Raw genomic sequence first — 22,206 nt, 5'->3', positions numbered from 1 at the left:
TTGTGGGGCATTCTCACCAGCTTATGGCCATTTGGTTGTGGCCTTTCCTCCTTCCCCCAACTCCTGCCTCCCTCGTGGGCAGACAAAGGCAAAGGGCTTTAGGAGGGAGGTGACAGATAAGTGGCTTCCTGGGCATTCAGGGGTTGTGTGATCTGCAGGGGCACTGCGTGCATTCTGAGGGGTGGCAGAGAGATAGATGGTAGCTAGAGGCCATCCTATCAGTTGCCCTCTCCCCCTGTGCTAACAGAGATGCCTCCTGAGCAGTCCAGATGCAAACCCTGGATGTTAAAGCCCACTTCAAGAAACCAGTCTACATGTAAGGAGGACAGTCCTTAAGTTGTTAGATAGGATTTAGGGGTGCATGAAAGGATATCTTGACCTAGTTTCTTAATTTCCATGAAAATAAACCTATTATTATAAAGTGCTCCAGAAATTTTGAGGACCCTCGCGGCGGTTTAACATGAGATTTTGAAACTTGGGTCTAGTATATACTTACAATTCCACTCTGCCTTTGTAGAGTAGGAAATACTGAGAAGTGAAATGCAAAATAAATCACAGTTCACCTCAGAGTGATTTTGGAACATTGTTTTCGCTTCATTTAAATAGTACCTATCTTCAGATTTATGCATATAATTAGAAGATTAGAATCCTCATTGTATGCAGAGAGAAAAGCTATGCAGCATAGTGGGTGATATTATGGTTAATTTTCTTCTATTTGCTTATTTCTGTTGTTATACATTTCTAAAATGAACAAATGTTACTTTTTCCATAAGAAAACAATAATAAGTATCATTTTGTGGAAGAGGAAAATGGAATCTTACTTCTAGACTAATGGTGAGCTGAAGTAAATATAATCCACTGCAGAGCTAAATTGCTAAGTGTCATGACACAATCATTTTGTGAAAAACATTATGTCATGTTGCAATGACAACTTTGTATGGTAAGTAATATTTTATTTTTGGAAGACGTGAACTGAAAATAAAGCAATGAGTATAGTTCTGTAAGAGCTCAGAGTAGTGTCTAGCATGTAACAAGACCTACAAACATATTAGTCAACAAGTAAGTACATAACAAATAACAGAAAATAAGGGTGGTGCTCCTGCCGTATATTTAGGGAGAACTGGCATACTGGCTGAGGGCTGTGAAACAAACAAACAACAAACATTTCTGTGGAGAAAAATTATCTTTAGGAAGGTAAATTTAGAAAAAATAGCTGACCAAAAGGAAAGCAATTTGGCATTATAGTATTAATGTTGGGAATATTCTGTATTGTGATAGGGTAATGATAATTAGAATTGTAATAAATCTGAGTTTCCAAGGGTAGATAGCTCATTAATAATAGGGTAATACCAATTTTATAAAAATATCCAACTTGAATGTATCTCAATCATTTATTCATATATTTGTCAGTTTTTGTCAGTCTATGATTGGTGTAACTTATTTTTTATAAATAATCATCAAGAAACCTGATTTCACTTATTTCTGAGATGGCTAGACCCCTCTCTGATATTAGGGCTTATGGTTGGCATCTACTTACTTTCAATACAATTAAAACATGAAAACTAGAGTAAAATGATCTGAAGCCCCTAAGAAAGGGTATGCAGTTTGGTTCATTATACAGAAAAAGGTGGGATCAGGCTTAGTTTTTAATTTTTAGGATTCACATTCTCCTTGGTTCCAGAAATGAACTGCACTGGCAATGCACTATCAGGAATATGATAAACCTTCAAAATAATAAGTAATGGCTAAATGTCACCTTGAAATATTAAATCCTGCATAGTAGAAAAAATATCAAATTCATCCAGGCACAGAATAATGTTTCCTTCAAGAAAAATTTTGATAAGAATCAACTTATGATATTTCAAAAGGAGATTCCAGTCAAACCAGCAACAGAGTGTCAAGAAAGTCAGCATTGTAAATCAACTAGGACCTCATGAGATCACTATTAATACTTGGGATGGCCCGTCATGTGCTAGGCACTGTGGAAGGAGCTGAGGGCATGGTGCGCAGACAGACACAGTGAGGTACAGTTCTTGTGCTTGTATCACTTAGAATTGCTGGGAGACAAGTGACCACAAAGACACACACAGGCACACAGCCGTATGCACACATATAAATGTTGAAACTCTTTTAACACTCATGGAACAAGAGTGAAGACTGCTCTATGATAAGCATAATGAGGAGACCCAATTGAAGCTTGGAAGGACAAGGAAAGTTTTCCTGTGCAGTCCTATAGAGCTGATAAACTTTGAAAAGGAGATGATAAGGTGAAAAGTGAGGGAGAGAGGTATTTCAAGGGGGAGAAGTACATATGTGAAGGTTTGCGTTAGAAACCCACTTAGCTTTTTTCTCTTCTTTTAGTTCAATGTCAAGCCCATAACACAGTCTCCTCTACTCATCATAACCACCCTATGAGGTTGATATAACCTATTTCATAGAAAAGGATCTTGAGTCTCAGAAAAGGTAATGAATTTCCAAAGATGAATGAATGGGAGAGGCAAGATTCAAATTTGGGTCTCTCAAGTTCCTGAAATTTCTACTGCAGTGTAACAGTTCCTCAAGAGACACAACTAAGAAACTACCTGCTACCAGGCCTGCTGAAATATGAAGAAAGGGTCCTTGTAGATGCCAGCAGCCTTCACTTGTTTCACTTTCTCAGTCTTCCCTTTATTTATAAATTTAGTCATTCAAACATTTGAGCATTTGCTTAATAAGTATTAACTTTAGGCATTCATAAATAAGCACTAATTCTTAAAGAGATGGGAATATCTGTCTCCTGAGAAACCTGTTGGCAAGTCAAGAAGCAACAGTTAGAACTTTACATGGAAAAAAATGACTGGTTCAAAATTGGGAAAGGAGTACAACAAGGCTGTATATTGTCATTCTGTTTATTTAACTTATATGCAGAGTATATCATGCAAAATGCTGAGCTGGATGAGTTATAAGCTGGATTCAAGATTGCCGGGAGAATATCAACAACCTCAGATATGCAGATGATACCACTCTAATGGCAAAAATCAAAGAGGAACTAAAGAGCCTCTTGATGAAGGTGAAAGAAAAGAGTGAAAAAAGCTGGCTTAAAATTCAACATTGAAAAAACTAAGATCGTGGCATCCGGTCCCATCACTTCATGGCAAATAGAAGGGGAAAAAGATGAAGCAGTGACCTATTTTCTCTTCTTTGGGCTCTAAAATCACTGTGGAGGATGACTGCAGCCATGAAATTATAAGATACTTGTTTCTTAGAAGGAAAGCTGTGACAAGCCTAGACAGCATATTAAAAAGCAAAGACATCACTTTGCTAACAAAGTGTGCGTATAGTTAAAGCTATTGTCTTCCCAGTAGTCATGTACTGATGTGACAGTCAGACCATAAAGAACTCTGAGTGTGAACAGTTGATGCTTTTGAACTGTGGTGCTGGAGAAGATTCTTGAGAGTCCCTTGGACAGCAGGGAAGTCAAACCAGTCAATCCTAAAGAAAATCAACCCTGAATATTCATTGGAAGTACTGATGCTGAAGCTGAAGCTTCAGTACTTTGGCCACCTGATGTTAAGAGCTGAGTCATTAGAAAAGACCCTGATGCTGGGAAAGATCAGGAAAGGAGGGCAGCAGAGGGTGAGATGGTTGGAAAGCATCACTGATTCAATGGACATGAACTTGGGCAAACTCTGGGAGATAGTGAGGGATAGGGAAGCATGGCGTGCTGCAGTCCATGGGTTCGCGAAGAATCAGACATGACTTAGCAACTAAACAACAACAACAGAGATTTAAAAAGACACTTGAGACTACTGAGGAGAGGAAAAGATGAAGGAGATGGAAGAGGGAAGGGACATAAAGAGACTCAGGATCTGCCAAGTCATATTATAAATATGCACAAGAAAACAGTGGAGAACGTGCTGGGTCACAAGAGAAATACAAGTTAATTAATTACTGCACTGAATTCCTGTATTTCAAAATATAGGAAGGGTACTGATAGAGATATAAGACCAGGGCTTTCTGAAACGAGTAGTCATAATTTGAAGGGACATTTGCTCTAAAATTCACATCAGAACCTCTCTTTTCAGATGGACCAACCTGAAGGGAAAATAGAGTCCTTTGCTCTTAATAGGGGCCCATGGTCCAATAAAACATAGAGCTGAAATGTACTCTTCATGTAAAAAATGCAATGTATCTATACCTTTCAGTACTTTTCTAAATAACAGACTTTTATTTTCTCTATAATTAAAAAAAAAAAAGTCAGTTGAATGACGACCATAGCCTGCTACTGGAGAGAGAGAGAGGAGCGAAGTGAGGAAGTTCCTAATTCTGATTTGCTATTGATCATTTTGTGGACTAGGCATTTCCTTGGTAATTCTACCTGGAAGCCTTTGGACATTCCAACAAATTCTCTTAGGTATAGGGTTAAGAGGGTCGGGAACAGGGGGTGGAGGAGGAGGAAGACAATGGACTCATGCTGTTGACTTGAATATGATTAATTCTCAGGCAGTTAATGTGATTCCCTCTCTCTTTCACAGATGTCAAATAGGTCTGATGAAGAGGGAATGGGACAAGGGGAGCTTTCCAAAACATTTTGTTTTGTTTCATTTTAAATACACAGCAAGTTGAAACTACAGAAACATCCTGTCAGCTTGATAGGATGTGGTAGAGAAAAGGGAAGTGGAGATAAGCTGAGGAATGGAGGAGGCTTTGAATATGTATCTGATTAGGGAATGTATAGTCTTTGTAATAGGCAACAGAGAAAATCCCGGATTTTGAATGTATTTTTAAAATACATAACTAGATTCCTAATTAGAGGAAACATGTTGAAACAGGATAGTCTTTTTTCCAACTGTAGAAATAAATTTCATGCACAGAAGATGTTAAGGGTTATTGTTTATTTTATTCTTGAACTCTTCCAAGAACTATGATATGTTCAGTATATAGTTTCCCTAGATTATTATTTTAACAGTATTGCCAGGCGAGTTAACCCAAAATTAATCCTGAGAGAGTCAACAAAATTGCAGTCCAGCCAACATTTGACATATGCAAACAAAGATTTACATATTCCAACTGTCCCTCCAACCAGAATTCATATCCTTTCCCAATTTCATAAAGGAAATATTCTCTCCTGATGTTTCCGTTGATATGGGAGGTCAAAGAATTAAGTGTTCTTTTTCTTTCTAAAAGCGTGTTTGACATGGGGGCCTTGGATATCTTTCTGCAGCCCAACCTTTGTCTAAGTCAGATTCTAATAATATCATAACCCATAACCCTTTGTTTCAAATTAATTTCTGCAGGAAATTGATGGTAGGATAATGTCTATTTAAATACTGATTTTTTTTTTTTTTTAAGAGTTGCTTTCACTTGCCCTTTCCCTTTCTCTTCCCAGAAGTTGAAAGGAGATATTAGTGAAAAGGTTAACAGCATTTAAACAGTCCATTCTAAATGTTTTCCTCCATTTAGCTTTGTTCACTCCCTTTCTCCTCCCCCGGATTATAACCATATGATTTTAGTAGAATTTCATCTCAAATCCTGTTTTTGAGCAATTAACATTTCTGTTTTCAGGTCATCTTAAACCATCACATGAATGTACTAAAAGTATTTTAATAAAATTACACTGACTTACAGTTTTGACTTTAAGATGATTTATAAAGCAAGAGTCCAATCTAAAATCAAATGCAATTGGAAGAAATAAATTTGTAAAGTATGTAATTTTTATCTTAGTTCAAATCTTGAAGGATGTGTTTTCATTGCATGACATCCCATAATTATGTAACAGCTACTTGTTACAGAATGTACAACTCTGCTTTACAGAAAGTTCCAACATGAGTTGGAGCTGTGCAAGTCCACTTACATGCATCTTATTTTCAATAAATACATACTACAGTACCCCATGACCCATGGTTGGTTGAATCTGTAGATGTGGAACTGTGGATATAGAGGGTTGACCTCAAGAGTTATATGTGGATTTTCAACTGCACAGAGAGTCCTCATCTCCATGTTGTTCAAGGGTCAACTATATAATAAAAATCCCTGTGAGATAAATGTGACTGCTGTGGACTGAACTGTGTTGCCTCAAAATTCATTCATTGAAACCGTAAGTCCCAGAGTAACTATATTTAGAGACAGAGCTTTTAGGAAGTCAGTAGAGTTAATTGAGGTCATAAGGATGGGGTCCTAATTCACTAAGACTGGTGGCTTCATAAGTAGAGAAGAGAGAAATCTCTTTCTTTCCTTGTGAAGTGTATGCACTCGGGAAAGGCCATGTGAGTTCACAGTGGGAGGTGGCCGTCTAAAAACCAGGAAGAGAGCCCTTACTAAAGCCCAACCATTCTGGAAGCCTGATTTTGAACTTCCAACCTCCAGAACTGTGAGAAAATAAATTTCTGTTGTTTAATCCACCCAGTCTATGGCCTGAGACGACTAATACATGACTGTTCCCATTTTGTCGATTAGGAAGCAAACTTAGAGGTCAGTGGCAAAACTAACATTTAAATTTGATGTGTCCAAGTACAAATGAGAGTCCTCTCTAGGGACTGCCCTCTGAATTTGAGTCTGAAAATAATTACTATAGATAGCCCTCAAAGAAATACCAAACCCTTCATCTGTGGTTTGTTTGTATATGCATACCTTGGAGATATTGGATGTTCATTTCCATACCACTGAAATACGGAGAGTTGCACGGATTTTCTGGTTTCCCAGTGTATTTAAAAGTATGGATGAGGAAGCTGTGGTACATATACACCATGGAATATTACTCAGCCATTAAAAAGAATTCATTTGAATCAGTTCTAATGAGATGGGTGAAACTGGAGCCCATTATACAGAGCGAAGTAAGCCAGAAAGATAAAGACCATTACAGTATACTAACACATATATATGGAATTTAGAAAGATGGTAACGATAACCCTATATGCAAAAAAAGAAAAAGAGACTCAGATGTATTGAACAGACTTTTGGACTCTGTGGGAGAAGGCGAGGGTGGGATGTTTCAAGAGAACAGCATCGAAACATGTATATCTAGGGTGAAACAGATCACCAGCCCAGGTTGGATGCATGAGACAAGTGCTCGGGCCTGGTGCACTGGGAAGACCCAGAGGGATGGGATGGAGAGGGAGGTGGGAGGGGGGACCGGGATGGGGAATACATGTAAATCCATGGCTGATTCATTTCAATGTATAACAAAAACCACTGCAATGTTGTGGAGTAATTGGCCTCCAACTAATGAAAATAAATGGAAAAAAAAAAAAAAGTATACTTACAATAGGCCATAGTCTATTAAGTGTGCATTATGTGTTAAAAAGCAATGAACAGTTCTATTTCCAGTTTTTTAAGGAATCTCCACACTGTTCTCCATAGTGGCTGTACTAGTTTGCATTCCTACCACAGATCACCAGCCCAGGTTGGATGCATGAGACAAGTGCTCAGGGCTGGTGCACTGGGAAGACCCAGAGGGATGGGATGGAGAGGGAGGTGGGAGGGGGGATCGGGATAGGGAACACATGTAAATCCATGGCTGATTCATGTCAGTGTATGGCAAAAACCACTACAATATAATAAAAAAAATTACATTAAAAAAATAAACAGGCTTTTTCAAAGTTTGATACTATAAAAAAAAAAAACAATGAACAAAGCTTAATTAAGCAATGCTTTATTGTTAAAAATTGCTAGCTATATATGAGTCTTCAGTGAATCTTAGAAGTAACATCCAAGATTACTGATCACAGATCACAATAATAGTCAGAAAATTTAAAATATGTGACACAAAGACACAAATTGAGCAAATGCTGTTGGAGAAATGGTACTGGCAAACTTGCTTCACGCAAGGTTGCCACCAACCTTCAATTTGTAAAGAAAAACACAGTATCTATGAAACTCAATAAAGCAAAGCATAATAAAATGAGGTGTGCCTGTATTTTTGTTTTTCTTAGGTTTAGCAGAAACACACAAAGACAGTTGATTTTGTTTAGCCCTATTCCTTATCGTCTGATTTTTGTCTTCTAGCAGAATGTTATTATTTGAGCTCTCAGAATTTCAGGTTAATGTTGAAAAATGTAGGCAACCTTCCCGAAATTACAGTGTTCAGAAATCAAGATTTACTGTTGCTTTCATATTAAACTCAAAATATCCAGTTTTGTGCCTGAGACTAATTGGCAGTGTCCCATTAAACCGTATTAAAATTAACATCTATTAATTGGATTAGAAATTCAGTGAGAATGACAGCTGCTAGTGCCTTTTACAGTTGCTTTGTTTCTCCATAATCCATATGGCAGGAATCACATAATGTATTTTTCCCCTTTGAAATAAATACTTGAGATTAAAAGGTTTAACTCAGTGTGGTCATGGTATGTGCACTTGTTTTCTTTTAAAAAAAAATTATAAAAGCTGAACTATTTTTTTCCCTCATTCACAGGTTTTCACCAGCCATATTTTTATATCTGATTAGCATTGTTCCATCATTATGGCTTCTTGAAATGCACCATGAAACCCAGGTATGTACTTTTGGAAAGTTGAATACTCAGCAATAAACTACATTCCTAGTATAATCCAATTTCTGTCAGAAATGCACTTTTCTAAGGAACTGGGGTTATCAAGAATTGAATAAATAAGAGCCCTCAGCAAAAAGGAAATGAATCCATGATCTGTCTAAACTAATAAAAGTATTGCTTTCATTTAAGATTTAAGAGTATTCATTAATAATCTGGGTTAGAGATCTTGTTCCTAACACTTCCCCTCCAATATGCTACAGTTTACATGGGAGTATACAATTTTGGCTTTATTGCTTGCAGTTTCAGTGAGTTACTGAACTAGGAATAGGCAGGGCTCTGTATGACAGACTGTTGTTCTTAGTCGCTCAGTCGTGTCGGACTCTGCGACCCCATGGATCCTAGCCTGCTAGGCTCCTCTGTCTATGGAAGTTTTCAGGCAAGAATACTGGAGTGAGTTGCCATTTCCAACTCCAGGGAATCTTATGGACCCAGGGATTGGATCCATGTCTCTTGCATCTCCTGCACTGACATCTTCCCACTGAGCCACCTGGGAAACCCAGTGACAGTTTCTTAGAGTGAAGTAAATCAGAAAGAGAGAAAAAAATAACATATATTAATGCATATATGTGGAATTTGAAAACAGCATTGGTATAGATGATCTTATTTACAAAGCAGACATATAAGACATATATGACACAGACATAGAGAACATTGAGAGACATAGAGAACACAGACATAGAGAACATTGGTATAGATGATTTTATTTACAAAGCAGACATATAAGACATATAAGACACAGACATAGAGAACAAACATATGGAGACCAAGGGAATGGAGGGTGGGTGAGATGAATTGGGAAATTGAGATTGATGTATATACACTATTGATACTATGTACAAAATAGATAATTAATGGATAGTCAATGAGAACTTACTGTATAACTCAGGGAACCCTTCTCACTGCTCCGTGGTAGCCTAAATGGGAAAGAAATTCAAAAGAGCTATATGTGTATGCATACATATAGCTGATTCACTTTGCTGTACAGAAGAAACTAATACAATATTATAAAGCAACTATACCCCAATAAAAATTTTTAAAAAAGAATGGGCAAGGCTCAATCATCTAGCATCCTATAAAATGACATTTTCCCTTTGGCTCAGGGGTAAAGAATCCGTCTGCAATGCAGGAGCTGTAGGAGACATAGGTTTGATCCCTGGGTTGGGAAGACCCCTGGAGGAAGGCGTGACAATTCACCGCAGTATTCTTGCCTGGAGAATCCCATGGACAGAGGAGCTAGGTGGGCAATAGTTCATAGGGCCACAAAGGGTCCAACACGACTGAAGCAACTTAGCACATGTGCACAGGAACAACAAAAACAAAACCAAAACTCCATCATCTGTACTCTGCTATCAAATACTGTCAAACTTGGAAGGGCTATTTGAAATAGTCTGTTTTAAAGTACAGGCTTTGCAGGTTATAGGAGGTCCTAAGAGCTGTCTTAGTAAAATTTGAATTTCATTCAAGTGCCCCAAAATAAGTGTAAAGGAGAGGAACCAGGGAACCCATGATCAGGAAGGGTAGGCTATATATATTAAGACCACACTGACCTAGAAAAGAAACAGTGGCTTCCAATATGAGTCCCTAATCTATAAATAGAGCTACTGATTTAATTTTTTAAATTTCTTTAATTGAAGGATAATTGCTTTACAATGTTGTGCTGGTTTATGTTGTACAACAACATGAATAAACTATAAGTATACTTATATCCCCTCCTGCCTGAACTTCCCTCCCACGCCTCTCCCCATCCTGGTCTAGAGAGAGGTGCTGATCTTTCAGTGAGTTACTTCTTATATGGGCAAACCTAGGTAGCAGGATCTAGGGGATTCAGCCACTGATTGTCATCAGTGCTCCTCTACAACACTGGAGGGGGGCAGTTAGTCCAGCCCATTAGACTGCAGCCTGGACTTCACGTCTTCAGGGCTCAGGTTACAGGGTTATGTTTTACAGATGAACTGTAGTTATGATACAATCACATTGTAGTATCTTTACTGGTAAAATCTGTGAGACTCTCACAGATTTCTTTGCTACAGGAGGTCACTTGGTAGCAAAGTTAAGCCTCTGATACATGTTTCAGATATTCAAACCTTATCTGGGAAATGCTTCCTCAAAATTTTAGGCAAACAGAGGGGAGTTTAGTTCTGTGGACTAGTTTTGCGGAATTCCAAAGCATGTACCAATAATGTAGGCATGAAGAAGACATCTGTCTGCCTAAATCTCCTGTCTAAAGAATATTAATGTCAAAGGCTATCTCTATGTTTGTAGCAAAAGAATTTTTGTCACAGTAGATTGGTTGGCTCAAGTTACCATAGCTTTTAAAATATATATGATAAGGATATCAGGAAAAGTGAAAGTGAAGTCACTCAAGACGTGTTCGACTCTTTGCGACCCCATGAACTGTAGCCTACCAGGCTTCTCCCATCCATGAGATTTTCTAGGCAAGAATACTGGAGTGGGTTGCTATTTCCTTCTCCAGGAGATCTTCCTAACCCAGGGATTGAACCCAGGTCTCCTGCACTGTAGGCAGACGCTTCACCATCTCAGCCACCAGACTGTTTCAATTTCCTTACTACTTACTACTTTCAAGGGTACGGGAATAAGCTCTGGTGACTTGAATCACCGATTCTATGACATGGTTATCATCCACAATAGCAATTCATTTCCCCAAATGCTTTTATAGTATAAATGCTTTGCACAGTTAATTGATATACAGGTCAAATCCCATTACAACAAATAGCATGCAACCAAAAACTCTCTTTTTAATAATAAAAAAAAAAAACAAAGATGTTTGAGCCCCGGGCAGTACCTCTCTAATTTTCATACTACAAAAGAAATTGGACCTTTAGTAGTAATGGATCTGACTCATTTTGACACTGAGAATGAAAATGAATGCCCAGATTGTGAACTAGGCAGGGTGGCAGAGTTGGAAGTAGAAAAAATTGAGAGAGAGACAAAAAAGCATTGGAATTGCATTTAAAGAAATTAAAAATGTCAGAATAAAGGAAGGTACAGAAATTCTTAGTCTATTCATGTAGGAAATTTTGGTTATGATAATAATCATATCATACATTTTCATATAGTTCTTTATTTCAAACTATTTTCAGATACTTCTCTCATTTTCTCATTCATATACCCAGCAACTCCTTAAGTTAGACATGGTGTGTAGATTTCTATTTTAGAGAATAGGAACGTGAAACTCAGCAAGGTTAAGTGATTTTCCCAAGGCCACACAGCTAATCAACAGCAGTTCTGGGGTTTAGAACCTGGGTCTTAACCCCTAGTTCATTAAATCATACTGCCTTTTTCAATCATGTGTTTTGTGTTTTACAGGAATTTGCATCAAAATCACCTGAATGTTTCATGATGGAAAAGGATAATTTAATTTGCTTTCACATTTTCCATTTTTTCTACACCCTAAACATTCTAACCTATGACTTGGCATTTGAAAAACATCCTGACTTATTTCATGACAACATTTCTCTTAGATGATCAATTCTGTACCTTCACTTCTGAATCTGACTGGGTCTACATGAATGGAAAAAAAAATGTTTGTGACAACAATTATGACCTTAAATCTTAGTCAAGTCTATTTATGAATTGGCACAGTTAATGCATTGGAAATATTCTAGTCTTGAAGATGTCACAGTCTGGTTTGAACTGAAGGAATATTTTTGAAGCTTTTAAAGAGTTTCAGACATAGACCATGAAAAAGTGACTTTTTGGCACCCAGATCATCCATGTAACTCATTTATATAATGCTGATTGTAAACAATATTACCATAAAACCAATGTAAGTCAGGTTAGGTCTTAGGAGTTTGTTCTGTGCAATCCAATACAACTGCCACTTAAAATAAAGTTGCATCAATTTATAACAAACAGAATTCTAAGAATGAACATACCATAATATGAACTACAAAACCATTTGCTATCATGTTATTTTATGCTGCAGTACAGATGACTATTTTTTAAAAATAACAAGATGTCTATGGATTTTTAGTGATAAAAATGTGAAAAATATATCAAGGTCACCACTTTTAATATACAATCTGCTTTCATGCCTGCAAAGAAGTGTTCAAATATGTTTCCTATTGAACATTAGGTTCTTAGAGTCACAGAACTCCTGCAATGAGGATTTGTTGCTTGGTTCAAAAATTTAATTTGTTATCTTCATTATCTTTTCTTGGAGCCTTAGCCATATTAAAAAAAAAAAAGTGTGCAAACAACTACATTTTTGCTCTTAGAGATATGGCACATGGCCATTTTTCTTAATTATTCTTGTCATTTCACCCATAACACTAGTTTGTTTTTTTTTTTTTTTTCCATCCATAACACTAGTTGTTTTGATGGAAGGGAAAAAAATAGCTTCTTGACAGACTTTCCTTTCTACTTTTCCAAGTAGCTCATAGAATGATCAATGAAGTATCCAGAATTAATTAAGAAAAATATACTTCTCAGTGATAGCATTTAAAAAAAATTCTCTCTAAATCCAAGTGTGTGATCATGGCTGTGCAGTGGTGGTTGTGTGTGTGTGTGTGTGTGTGTGCGCGCGCACTTTAAATGTATGTTAGCTCTGCAGATTTTTAAAAAATCAGTCTGTTTTTTTAATGAGTTTGTGAAATAATCATTGGCTACACTTACATTTTCTGTACCACACCTTTCCTCTCTTATGTACTTTTCTCTTTTCTTTCTCTACCTCAGAGTCCCAACTTCTGATTGGATTAAAAATCACACATAGTTCACATAAAGAAATTTACATGCAAAATGAAAGAATAAGGAAGGGGAAATGCCATTTATTTTTGGTCTGTTGTTAACTTTTTTATAAATCTAAATTGGCTTCTAGAGTGATGTAAAATCTTTGTGTTGATGGGTGGATATGTTAATTTATTATTATCATTTTTGGGGGGTTGTTACAGTGCTTAACAGGAATGACTGAAAGAAACTGAATTACCTACATTAGCAAAATGGTATTTTAGATAAAGAGGCTCTGAACAAGTAATAAAATCATAGAATGAATGCTTTGACCAGGATCATACATGCTTTCAGTGGTTGTTGGTTTGTTTTGTAAATTGTTCCAGGATTTAAGAAAGGGACCGCCAAGATCAATTCATAAATTCTACAGCTCTCCACAATGAACTTAGAGCATCTACAGCCTCATAGACTTGTGGGAAAATGAGATGTGTATAGTTGATTCTTTTCTCATATTAACTGAAAAGTGGTTTCTATCTCAAAGCTATATTCTGATTTTTGAAAATATTTATGCATACTACAGCAACTACACATCTTTGCTCACAATCTCTTAGATACACTGAAGCCACCTTAAACGCTGCCTACTGTGATATTTTCTGACACATTGCTTTTTAAAAATACTTCTTAGTATTGCAGTAGCCAATCTGGAGGATTGTCACAGAATACCAGCAGAAAAGAAGACTTCAATCAAACTCTGTTGTCAGCTGAACGAACCAACAGAGCAGATGATCTCATTGAGACGGTGAGAGCTTTCTCATTGTATGTTAAGGGATCTAACAAATCACCTTTTCACTTGGTGAGAATACCACTTTCTATATCTTTCAGCTCATTCTTCCCTAGGGAAATTCGCCAATTGTTTGGCTCAGAAAGTCACAAGATAATTGTATTTTGAAATATTATTGAACATATTTAACAAGCCTAATGGGCATATATATCTTATATGCATTAATAAATATATTTAACTTGCAGTATTAAGGAATCTAACACTTAGATCAGATGACCTATGTACAAAGAGAGATACACACAATTGTGTAAGAATGATATAATGTAAAGATTGGGATCTGCCCTATATATTTTTTTAATTAATTAATTTTTTAATGAAGGATAACTGCTTTACAGAATTTTGTTGTTTTCTGTCAAAGCTCAGCATGAATCAGCCAGAGGAATACATGTATCCCCTCCCTTTTGAAACTCCCTCCCATCTTCCTCCCCATCCCACCCCTCTAGGGTGATACAGGGCCCCTGTTTGAGTTTCCTGAGCCATACAGCAAATTCCTATTGGCTATCTATTTTACATATGATAATGTAAGTTTCCATGTTACTCTTTCCATACATCTCACCCTTTCCTCCCCTCTCCCCATGTCCATAAGTCTGTTCTCTATGTCTGTTTCTCCATTGCTGTCCTGTAAATAAACTCTTCAGTACCATTTTTCTAGATTCCATATATATGCATTAGAATACAATATTTATCTTTCTCCTTCTGACTCACTTCACTCTGTATAATAGGTTCTAGGTTCATCCACCTCATTACAACTGACTCAGATGTGTTCCTTTTATGGCTGAATAATATTCCATTGTGTATATGTACCACAACTTCTTTATCTGTCTATGGACATCTTGGTTGCTTCCGGGTTCTAGCTACTGTAAACAGTGCTGCAATGAACATGTGTCTTTTTCAATTTTGCCTTCCTCAGGGTATATGCCTAGGAGTGAGATTGCTGGGTCATATGGTGGCTTTATTCCTAGTTTTCTAAGGAATCTCCATACCGTCTTCCATAGTGGCTGTATCAGTTTACATCCCCACCAACAATACAGGAGCATTCCCTTTTCTCCACATCCTCTCCAGCATTTATTGTTTGTAGACTTTTTGATGATGGCCATTCTGACCGGTGTGAGGTGATATCTCATTGTTGTTTTGATTTGCATTTCTCTAATAATGAGGGATGTTGAGCATCTTTTCATGTGTTTGTTAGCCATCTGTATGTCTTCTTTGGAGAAATGTCTGCTTAGGTCTTTTTCCCACTTTTTGCTTGGGTTGTTTGTTTTTCTGGTATTAAGTTGTATGGGCTTCATGTATATTTTGGAAATTAATCCTTTGTCAGTTGTTTCATTTGCTATTATTTATTCCCATTCCAAGAGTTGTCTTTTCACCTTGCTTATAGTTTCCTTTGCTGTGCAAAAGCTTTCAAGTTTAATCAGGTCCCACTTGTCTACTTTAGTTTTTATTTCTGTTACTCTAGGAGGTGGGTCTTAGAGGATCTTGCTTTGATTTATGTCATCGAGTGTTCTACCTATGTTTTCCTCTAAGAGTTTTATAGTTTCTGGTCTTGCCTTTAGGTCTTTAATCCATTTTGAGTTTATCTTTCTGTATGGTGTTAGGAAGTGTACTAATTTCATTCTTTTATAGGCAGCTGTCCAATTTTCCCAGCACCATTTATTGAAGAGGCTGTCTTTGTCCCATTGTATATTCTTGCCTCCTTTGTTGAAAATAAGGTACCCATAAGTGCATGGGTTTATTTTTGGCTTTCTATCTTGTCTCATAGGTCTATATTTCTGTTTTTGTGCCAGGACCATATTGTCTTGATGACTGAAGCTTTGTAGTATAACCTGAAGTCAGGAAGGTTGATTCCTCCAGCCCCATTCTTCTTTCTCAAGACTGCTTTGGCTATTTGGGGTCTTTTATGTTTCTATATGAACTGTGAAATTTTTTGTTTTAGTTCTGTGAAAAACGCCATGGGTAATTTGATAAGGATCACATTGAATCTGTAGATTGCATTTGGTAGTATAGTCATTTTCACAATATTGATTCTTCCTACTCAGGAACATCAAATATCTCTCCATCTGTTTATATCATCTTTGACTTTCATTAGTGTCTTATAATTTTCTGTGTACAGTTCTTTTGCCTCCTTAGGTAAGTTTATTCCTAGATATTTTATTCTTTTTGGTGCAGTGGTGAATGGAATTGATTCCTTAATTTCTCTTTCTGATTTTTCAGTTAGTATATAGAAATGCAAGTGATTTCTGTGTATTAATTTTGTATCACCCAACTTTACTAAATTCATTGATTAGCTCTAGTAATTTTCTGATATTGTCTTTAGGGCTTTCCATGTACAGTATCATGTCATCTGCAAACAGTGAGAGCTTTACTTCTTCTTTGTGATCTGTATTCCTTTTATTTCTTTTTCTTCTCTGGTTGCTGTAGCTAGGACTTCCCAGAACTATGTTGAATAATAGTGGTGAAAGTAGACACCCTTGTCTTGTTCCTGATCTTAGGGGGAATGCTTTCAGTTTTTCACCATTGAGAATAATGTTTGCTGTAGGCTTATCATATATAGCCTTTACTATGTTGAGGTAGGCTCCCTCTATGCCCATTTTTTTGAAGCATTTTAATCATAAATGGGTGCTGAATTTTTTCAGAGGCTTTTTCTGCATCTACTGAGATGATCATATGATTTTTATCTTTCAAGTTGTTAATATGGTGTATCACATTGATTGACTTCTGTATATTGAAGAATTCTTGCATCCCTGGAATAAACCCAATTTGATCATAGTGTATGAGCTTTCTGATGTGTTGCTGAATTCTGTTTGCTAAAATTTTGTTAAGGATTTTTGTATCTATGTTCATCAGTGATATTGGCCTATAGTTTTCTTTTTTTGTGTGTTATCTTTATCTGGTTTTGGTATCAGGGTGATGGTAGCCTCGTAGAATGAGTTTGGAAGTGTTCTTTCCTCAAGGATAGGTATTAGCTCCTCTCTAAATATTGGATAGAATTCTCCTGTGAAGCCATCTGGTCCTGGGCTTTTGTTTTTTTGGCAGATTTTTTATCAAAGCTTCCATTTCAGTACTTGCAATTGGGTTGTTCCTAATTCCTCTTTCTTCCTGGTTCAGTCTTGGAAGATTGAACTTTTCTAATACTCTGTCCATTTCTTCCAGGTTATCCATCTTATTGCCATATAGTTGTTCATAATAGTCTCTTATAATCCTTTGTATTTCTGCATTATCTGTTGTCACCTCTCCTTTTTCATTTCTAATTTTGTTGATTTGATTCTTCTCTCTTTTCTTCTTGATGAGTCTGGCTAAAGATTTGTCACTTTTGTTTATCTTCTCAAAGAACCATCTTTAAGTTTAATTAACCTTTGCTATTGTTTCTTTCTTTATTTTTCATTTATTTCTGCTCAGATAAATATCATTTCTTTCCTTCTCCTAATTTTGGGTTTTGTGTTTTGTTGTTGTTGTTGTTGTTTTTCCAGTTGTTTTAGGTGTAAAGTTAGGTTGTCTATTCAATGTTTTTCTTGTTTCTTGAGGAAGGATTATATTGCTATAAACTTCCCTCTTAGAACTGATTTTGCTGCATCCCATAGGTTTTGAGTTGTAATGTTTTATTGTAATTTGTTTCTAGAAATTTTTTTATTTGCCTTTTGATTTCTTCTGTAACCTGTTCATTATTTATTAATGTGTTGTTTAATCTCCATGTGTTTGTGTTTCTTACAGCTTTTTTCTTATAACTGATATCTAGATTCATAGCACTGTGGTTGGAGAAGATGCTTGATACAATTTCAATTTTTTTAAATAACTGAGGTTTGATTTGTGACACAAGATGTGGTCTATCCTGGAGAATGTTCCGTGTGCACTTGAGAAGGTATTCTGCATTTTGATGGAACGTCTTGAAAATATCAATGAGATCCATCTCATCTAATGTATCATTTTCTGTGTTGATGATCTGTCCATTGGTGTGAGTGGGATGTTAAAATCTCCTACTATTATTGTGTTACTGTCAATTTTTTCTTTTATGTCTGTTAGTGTTTGTCTTATGTATTAAGGTGTTCCTATGTTGGGTGCATAGATATTTACAATTGTTCTGTCTTCCTCTTGGATTGATCCTTTGATCACTCTGTAGTGTCCTTCCTTGTAGCTTGTAATCTTTATTTTAAGGTCTATTTTGTCTGATATGAGGATGGCTACTCCAGCTTTCCTTTGCTTCCCATTTGCATGGAATATATTTTTCCATCCTCTCACTTTCAGTCTATATGTGTCCTTAGGTCTGATGTGGGTTTCTTGCATGTTGGTCCTTTAATGGACCAGAACTTGGTGGCCCGGAGAGTAAGAGAGAGAAAGAGGCTGATATCCCCTGGTTTACATAGAAAGCCAATAGAGTCCTGTTCTTAGGGCTCACGCTGCTGCACCTAGGCACCAGGCGCCCTCTCGAATGGGTGGCACAGCACGCCTTCTCAAGAGGGTCTTAGAAGCCTGGGCAAGAAAGTGAGCTCAGCGGGCCTCCACACTCCAAGGAATTAGTGAGAAATAGAGAAAGACAGAAAGAAGGAATAGAAAGAAGGAAGACACGGGAACCAAAGCTCTGATGGAGCAGAGGTGTCTTAACCAACATGGCGTGGGCGTATATACTGTCTTACAAGGTGGTTATTCTCAGCAAAGACAAAGATTAAAATTCCAGACTTACAAAACATAGGATGATCCCTATCAAAGAGAGAGTTGCAAACAATCACCTTTTACCATTTGGCTCATAAAAAGGAAGAGGGTACTTATCACTGTAATGAGAAATGCCTGGATTCCTCAGCCATGGGAAAGGCGTGCCTCTCCTCTTAATTCCTGAATATTCAGGAATCAATAAGGACCAGAGGGTTCCTGACAGATCCAAGACAGCACACAGGAAGCCTCTTGCTAAATGCTTCCTGACACTTGTAGACAGAATATATGTGGGTCTTGATTTGTATCCATTCAGCCAGTCTGTGTCTTCTGCTTGGAGCATTTAACCCATTTCCATTTAAAGTAATTATTGTTACACATGTTCCTGTTGCCATTTTCTTAATTCTTTGGAGTTGATTTTGTAGATCTGTTTTCTTCTCTTGTATTTCTTGACTATATAATTCCATTTAACATTTGTTGTAAAGCTAGTTTCCTGATACTGAATTCTCTTAACTTTTGCTTGTCTGAAAAGCTTTTTATTTCTCCACCAATTTTGAATGAGATCCTTGCTTGGTACAGTAATCTTGGTTGTAGATTTTTCCCTTTCAATACTTTAAATATATCCTGCCATTCCCTCCTAGCCTGCAGTGTTTCTGCTGAAAGATCAGCCATTAAGCATATGGGGTTTCCCTTGTATGTTACTGGTTGCTTCTCCCTTGCTGCTCTTAATATTCTCTCTTTGTGTTTAGTTTTTGTTAGTTTGATTAGTATGTGTCTTGGCATGTTTCTCTTTGGGTTTATCCTGTATGGGACTCTTTGTGCCTCTTGGCTATTTCCTTTTCCATGTTGGGTAAATTTTCAGCTATAATCTCTTCAAAAATTTTCTCATACCCTTTCTTTTTCTCTTCTTCTGGGACCCCTATAATTTGAATGTTTGGTGTGTCTGGATTGTCCCAGAGGTCTCTGAGACTATCCTCAGTTCTTTTCATTCCTACTTTATTCTGCTCTTCAGAAGTTGTTTCCACCATTTTATATTCCAGCTCACTGATTCGTTCTTCTGCTTTAGATATTCTGCTAGTGATTCCTTCTAGAGTATTTTTAATTTAAGTAATTGTGTAGTTTGTCTCTGTATGTTTTTTCTTTAATTCTTCTAGGTCTTTGTTAATGGATTTTTCAATTTTCTCCATTTTGTTTTAAAGTTTTTGATCATCTTTATTATCATTATTCTGAATTCTTTTTAAGGTAGTTTGCCTAGTTCCTCTTCATTTATTAGGACTTTGTGTTTCTACTTTTTTCCTTCATTTGTGTAGTATTTCTCTGCCTTTTCATTTTTTTTTTTTTAAACTTATTGTGTTTGAGGTCTCCTTTTCCCAGGCTTGAAGGAAAGTTGAATTCTTTCCTTGAATAAAATTGGATTCTATCTTCCTTTTGGTTTCTGCTCTCCTAAGGTTGGTCCAGTGGTTTATGTAAGCTTCATATAGGGTGAGATTTGTGTTGAGTTTATGTTTGACTTTCCTCTGATGGGCAAGGCTGAGTGAGGTGGTACTCCTGCCTGCTGATTATTGGGTTTGTATTTTTGGTTTTTTTTTGGGTTTAGATGAGGCATTCTGCACAGGGCGCTACTGGTGGTTGGGTGATTCTGGGTCTTGTATTTAAGTGGTTTCGTTTGTGTGAGTTCTCACTATTTGACACTCCCTGGTAGTCTAGGGTCTTGGAGTCAGTGCTACCACTCCAAAGGCTCAGAGCTTGATCTCTGGTCAGGAACGAAGATTCCACAAATGGTTTGTAATGGCATTAAGTAAGATTAAAACAAATATCCAAAAATGAGAAACCAGAGATGAACCCCAGACAAATGGTAGTTATAAAATCAGGCAAATAATAGTTAAAATAATGGAATATACAAATACACCATGAGAAAAGTCAAAGCAGTCCAATAAAAATAAAGTACAGTAGATTGACCCAGCAAACAAAGGAAATAAAAAATTATATTTACCAGTTAAGAACAAAACTAACTAAAGCACAAACTGGAAAGCAAAACTAAAGCAAGGTGCCAAGTGGGGAATAAAGCAATGAAAGCAAAACTAACAAATATGTTGAGAGGAAAGGAATGAAAAAAAAAAATGAAAGAATAGATATGCAAATTTAAATAGACGTAGATGGAGAAGATTTATATAAATTAAAGATTAACTGCAAGGAGAAGAGAACAGTAGGAAAGGCAAAGGAATATATATATAAAAATATACTTTTTTAAAAATTACAATTATAAAAAAGAGAAAAGGAAGAAAAGAGAATGGAAAAGAGAAAATAGAGGGAAAAAAAAAGGAAACTCCTCAGAACTGCAAAAGCCCCACGTAGAGGCAGAGGTTTATAACAACAATAAAATATATGACACATATACAATATACACATATACATATATACCCATAAGCAAAATCAAAACAGTCCAGCAAAAAAAATAAAGTATAATAGATTGACCTGGCAAACTAAGGAAACCAAAATTATATCTACCAGAACAAAACTAACTAAAGCACAAACTGGAAAACAAATCTAAAGCAAGGTGCCAACTGCGAAATAAAGCAATGAAAATAAAACTAACAAATATGTTGAGAGGAAAGGAGAGAAAGAAAAGAATGAAAGAATAGATATGCAAAGTTAGACAGAGGTAGATAAGGAAGATTTATATTTGTTAAAGATTAACTGCAAGGGGAAAAGAACAGTAGGAAAAGCCAACAAAAGAATAAATGTAGAGAAAATAATAAGTTTAAAAAACTAAAAATTAAAATTAAAAAAAGGAAAAGAAAAATGAAAAAGGAAAACTCCACAGATCTGCAAAAGCCCAGTGTTACGCAGAGGTTTATATTAACAATAAAAAATGTGACTGAGGAAAAAAAAAAGCTCAAAAGCTTAATTGGATTTCATAGTACCAATAAAATTGACAACTACAATGGGGGAGGGGGGGGAGGAAAAAATCTAAACGCATCTACAAAACAAGTCAAAAAATAAGAATAATGTTTTTCTGAGTCACTGCTGTCAGAGCCCTTTCCCTCCCTGGGAGACACAGTCCACCTCACCTCCCTAGAATGCCTTCCAACACCGTGCTTGCTGATCTCTGGACCTGCTGTGGGGCAGCTCAGATTCCACCCTGGTGCTGCTCCTGTGTGTTCTTGCCTCCAATGTCCACAGCTATTAGTACTAGCATGTTTGTTTTGTGGGAGCTCTCAATGACCTTTTATATATTCCACAGACACAGAGTCTGCCTAGGTGATTTTGTGGATTCAGTCTGCAACTTGTACAGCTGGTGGGAAGGTTTTGGGTCTTCTTCCTTAGCCACCCTGCCCCTGGGTTTTGATTGTGGTTTTATTTCCACCTCTACATGTGGGTTGTCCTCTGAGGTTTGCTTCTGAGCCTGCCCTGGAGAACTCGTGTTTGCCCCTTTGAGGGCTAGGTGTGGAGGTGGTGCGGCTGCTTGGGTTAGAGGGGTTCTGGCAGAAGCAGGGACTCAGGGGAGTT

General features: G+C 36.8%; 1 protein-coding gene across 2 annotated transcripts in view; it reads left to right on the top strand.

The window, feature by feature from the left end:
* Nucleotides 1-22,206, top strand: part of TMEM26 (transmembrane protein 26) — a 69,045-nt gene that overhangs the window by 15,376 nt on the left and 31,463 nt on the right. For both annotated transcript variants that reach the window (XM_070470702.1, XM_020899683.2), the window contains exons 2-3: nucleotides 8,393-8,471; nucleotides 13,900-14,013. In XM_070470702.1, coding sequence (XP_070326803.1) covers nucleotides 8,393-8,471; nucleotides 13,900-14,013 — 193 coding nt within the window. The remainder of the gene's footprint in view (nucleotides 1-8,392; nucleotides 8,472-13,899; nucleotides 14,014-22,206) is intronic.

The sequence above is a fragment of the Odocoileus virginianus genome, chromosome 7 (genome assembly GCF_023699985.2).
Source record: "Odocoileus virginianus isolate 20LAN1187 ecotype Illinois chromosome 7, Ovbor_1.2, whole genome shotgun sequence".
NCBI lineage: Eukaryota > Metazoa > Chordata > Mammalia > Artiodactyla > Cervidae > Odocoileus > Odocoileus virginianus.
Note: the sequence above shows the minus strand (reverse complement) of the source record. Positions and strands in the feature narration are given on the sequence as shown.